This window comes from Mycetomoellerius zeteki, unplaced genomic scaffold (assembly GCF_001594055.1).
Source record: "Mycetomoellerius zeteki isolate Tzet28-1 unplaced genomic scaffold, Tzet1.0 scaffold3, whole genome shotgun sequence".
In the NCBI taxonomy this organism is placed as follows: domain Eukaryota; kingdom Metazoa; phylum Arthropoda; class Insecta; order Hymenoptera; family Formicidae; genus Mycetomoellerius; species Mycetomoellerius zeteki.
In genome coordinates, this window is record NW_017257282.1 from 144,033 (window position 1) to 148,313 (window position 4,281).

Here is a 4,281-nt window from a genome sequence, read left to right on the forward strand (position 1 = left end):
AGCAGGAATATTAAAGAAAGGGCCCCGTACCGATCTCGCCAAATCAAATATGCGAGAATCGGCCCCGTTTAACCCTTCGACATTTTTTTTTCTTTTCGTTTTATATTAATTCGTTTCTGACAACTGAAGAATTTTCTTCAAGATAACGGGGGATTTAATTTTTATATTTTTACATTTCTTAAATAATAACTTAAATGTCAAGCTCTATTTTATAATGCAATAAAATTTTATTGCATTTTTTAAATATTTTTACATTATCAAAAATTGCGATTTCAGGCCCAGTATTTGATCTTTGAGAAGATGCGGGAAGAGGGATACGTCGCCGGTACCGAAGATGTTAGACTGACCATCGAGATTCTTGTGCCCAGTACTCAGGTGGGCCGAATTATTGGCAAAGGTGGTCAAAACGTGAGGGAATTACAGCGCGTGACTGGTAGCGTTATTAAATTATCAGAACAGCAAGCGACTCCTCCTTCAGCAGAAGAGGAAACAACTGTCCATATAATTGGTCCCTTCTTCTCCGTTCAGGTAAGAAAGCTGATTTTTTACATAACTTTTATAAATAAATGGGTAAATAATTATCAGACATCTGTTATGAGATATATAAATTATCTTATCGTACTTATCAATAATTAAATACGATAATCATTTTTTCTTAAATCCATTTAAAAAAATAACAAGCCAGTGCATTAGAAAGATTGCTAATCAATAGATGGATTTTTTTCTTTTTAAATTAGAAATGAAGTGCGATTAAAAAAAAATAATGATGAGATAAATACTTTCTATTTTCTTACAGTCGGCACAGAGAAGAATCCGCGCGATGGTATTGCAATCAGGTGCACCCGGTGGAACCGGTGGTGCTACACGCGCCGGTCGCGGTAGCAGCCAAGAGGGTGCCTCCCGTTCTAAAAGAGATGGCAGCGCCACTTCCCAGGGCGGCACGACGTCGCAGCCTAGCTCCCAACAGCAGTCTGTCGGCTCGCCATCGAGCCAACAACAGCAGCAGCAGCAACAGCCGCAGCCGCCGCCATCGCCGCAGTAACATTAACATCGATGACACCGACCTGACGCGGACCGACGCCACAAACGCCCATCCGCTTTATTCGCCGGAGTGGCCTCGTCGTCGCTTTGACATTCTCTCTCGTCGAGAGGCTGAGCTTATCGCGATCTCCTCCTCTCGCGGGGCGCGCGCGACCCTCCCTCATCAGGGAGGGCTTCGAACGAGGGTGCGCGACGCGCAGATTGCGACGGGAAGACGCCCGGCAATGTTCTGAGAATTAACTCGACCGAGATCCAACAACTAGGTTCGCGGATTCTCGCACTCAGTGAGGTAGTAACAATTCCCGTTATCAGTTTTAGAAACGATTCACGAGTCCTGACTTGACGAATCAACGGGAATTCTAAGAAGAGTGCTCGGCAAGTCCGCAATTCGACGAGTTAATTCTGAGAATTCGAACGAAGAATTGTTATTCCAAAGATTCTAATTCCAAGACTCGATTGTTGTGAGTCAATCTGAAGAGTCAACGAGACCCTGGGCCCTCCGTTCGGTTCGACACGGGCGCATTCATCGTGATCGATGTTAATCACGTGCGAATGATTAATTTGTCTTAAGTGTCCTTTTCGACAATAGGGATACACATATTGTGATCAATCGCATTGGTATTCGGTTGAAACGATTGTGATTCTTGAATCACAACTTAAACGTAAAACTCGGCAATGGTAGGCGAAGCAAAGGCGAACCCGCGATCGATCGGAGGAGCGCCGAACATATGTTATCGAATCTGGTTTAGTCCAGGTAAACACTGCCCATACGCGATCGCTGACTCTCACGACCAACTCCCATCCTCGTTGACGAGGATCGTGGCGTTTTCCCCTTTGCTCTACGTGTCGCGCCTGCGTCCCGCGCGCACACCCCCGCGATAGCGACGAAGCGACAACACACAGCCGCGCACGACCCAATTTCGCAGCGCTAACGAAACCACCGCCGCCAATGAAATAGGACACTTCGACGAGAAACAAACTGATTTAAAAAAAAAATAGAAAAAAAAGAAAAACACACACAACCTTATTACCTCATTGCATTACGGTTAAAGATTTAATACGATAAAGGAAAGTGAAACGCGCGGGAGAAGCGATAAACCGATTAATCTAAAAAAAAGAAAAAGTTTATCTAATATTAAAGTTATTAATAATATACAGAGAAGTTAAGTGACAATTACATATTATGTTATATCTGTTACTACTACTGCAACTATTACTATTATTACTACCTACTACCTACCTAATACTATTATCGCTATATACTATTTACTTACTTCTTACTAGTACTACAGGAGGAAAGCGGTTTTTCTTAAAAAAAAAAAAAAAGAAAGCAACAAAAAACACAAATTTTAGGTACAGTTCTTTTATACACACAATTCAGAGACATTGAATAATAATATACGAGACTTAAATAATACCGAGACCGTATATCGCGGAACGGCGATCCGTTGACGGTCGTAGACATAAGCCAGGATGTCTCAGGAGGAGAAGAGAATAGAAGCGACCCCCGCGCCCCAACCCGCCCCTCCTCGCAGGTAATACCAAAGAAGCGACTATGAGTTATTTCGTATTAGTGAAGTGAAATGATACGCTCTAATCGCCTCAAGTTCCTCATCAAGAACCACGAAAGGAAGAGAAAGAAAGAAACAGCGATCAGATACGAGAATGTGAGAGGGGAAACCGACGAGTAATCATCAGACGTCGGAAACAACGCCGACGAGACATCAAGTCGCTGGCACGAATGATTGATGATGATGATGAAGAAAGAAGGAAGAAAAGGGAAAGGGGAGACGACGAAAATGTAATACTATATCGATATGACACGAATACCATTTTATGCCATGTTTTCAAAAAAACGTCTCTCAAACACACAGAGAGAATGAAAAAGCGACTGTCGGTACGCAACGAAGAACAGCGAATGAAAGAGAAAGAAAGAGATAAAGATAGAAAAATACAAGGGAAGCAAAAGAGAGACAGACGGCGAGCGAAGGAGGGGACATAAGGAACAAAAAGTGAACAGACAAAACTTTTCAGGGATTTTTACTTTTACCATGAATGTAATAATGTGTGAGTGTGCGTGTGTTGAATAATAATTATTAATTAATAAGTAATTTGATTACTGATTAGAGAAGTTAACGGCGGAAAGGTGATGGAAAGAGTAAGAAAGAATCAGTCTTAACGCGAGATAGGCAAGAGGTGGAAGAGAAGAAAAGGAAAGTAGAGGGACGGTAGGAGGGGGAGGAGAGAGAGAGAGAGAGAGAGAGAGAGCGAGAGCGAGGTGTCGCGACGTTTGATCGCGATATTTACTCTCGCCGCGGATGGTGTGTCGCCAAGACGAGCGTCGAGACGGAGCCTCCGCGAGGCGTCTCCCGACGAGCCTGCGAACCCCGTAATTTTTGCAAATTATAGCTGTTAGAGGCGCGCAGGATCCGGCCGGGGCGCGGAGAATCGCGGAGCGCAATAATCTCGATCTCGCATCGATATCGCGACTCGCAGCACGTATAATCGGCCATTATTATCCTGTTGCACAGAGCCAAGACATTCCTTTCGGAAACGAGGATAATCCGAGAATAACGCAAAGACGTTCGACGAGGCGAAACGAAAGGGAAAAAAAAAAAAGAAAACGAGACGCAATTTTGCGTCCTCCAATAGTGATGTTGCATCACTAAAAACGACCTCGAGCCTTGCTCTAGCTCGGTATTAATGACCAAGTATGCGTCACAGTCACTATATCGAGTTCTTAAGACATTCCTAAGTGATGCTTTTAGAGCGATATGGGGAAGAAAAATAGAGAAAGAGACAGAGAGGAAAAATGAGAGAGAAGTTCCAGACGATCGATCGCGCGGCAGGTAGATGAGGCGGAGATAGCAAGACGGGGAACGCGATGAATCAAATCAGATTCGGAGTCGAGAAAACCGACCCTGCAGAGCGGTCGTTTAAGCATGACCAAGGAAATTCAACAAATACAACGGACTAATCAATCACGGCGCAAGGTTTCGCGCCGATCGGAGCTCGATCGTTCTCAAAGATTTGTACAAACTTGACGAGAACGACCGCCGATTTTATTCTCTTTCATAATTACCTGGATCGTTAATTACTTCTCGAATTTATCCAACAGAAATGCGAGACTTACTTTTCATGATAAATCGGTGATTATCGAGCTCATCGGCGCGCAACCAAGGCGACACCGGCATCAGTACGTGAACCTCCATCGGAGGTTCACGTCTGGCGACACGATGA

At 44.0% G+C, this 4,281-nt stretch overlaps 1 protein-coding gene across 6 annotated transcripts in view; it reads left to right on the forward strand.

The window, feature by feature from the left end:
- Imp (IGF-II mRNA-binding protein) overlaps positions 1 to 2,414 on the forward strand; it is a 95,551-nt gene extending 93,137 nt beyond the window's left edge. For all 6 annotated transcript variants that reach the window (XM_018450852.1, XM_018450853.1, XM_018450855.1 and 3 more), the window contains 2 exons: positions 277 to 528; positions 797 to 2,414. In XM_018450852.1, the coding sequence (XP_018306354.1) occupies positions 277 to 528; positions 797 to 1,042 (498 nt within the window). In that variant the 3' untranslated portion in view covers positions 1,043 to 2,414. The remainder of the gene's footprint in view (positions 1 to 276; positions 529 to 796) is intronic.
- Positions 2,415 to 4,281: the final 1,867 nt, after the last annotated feature.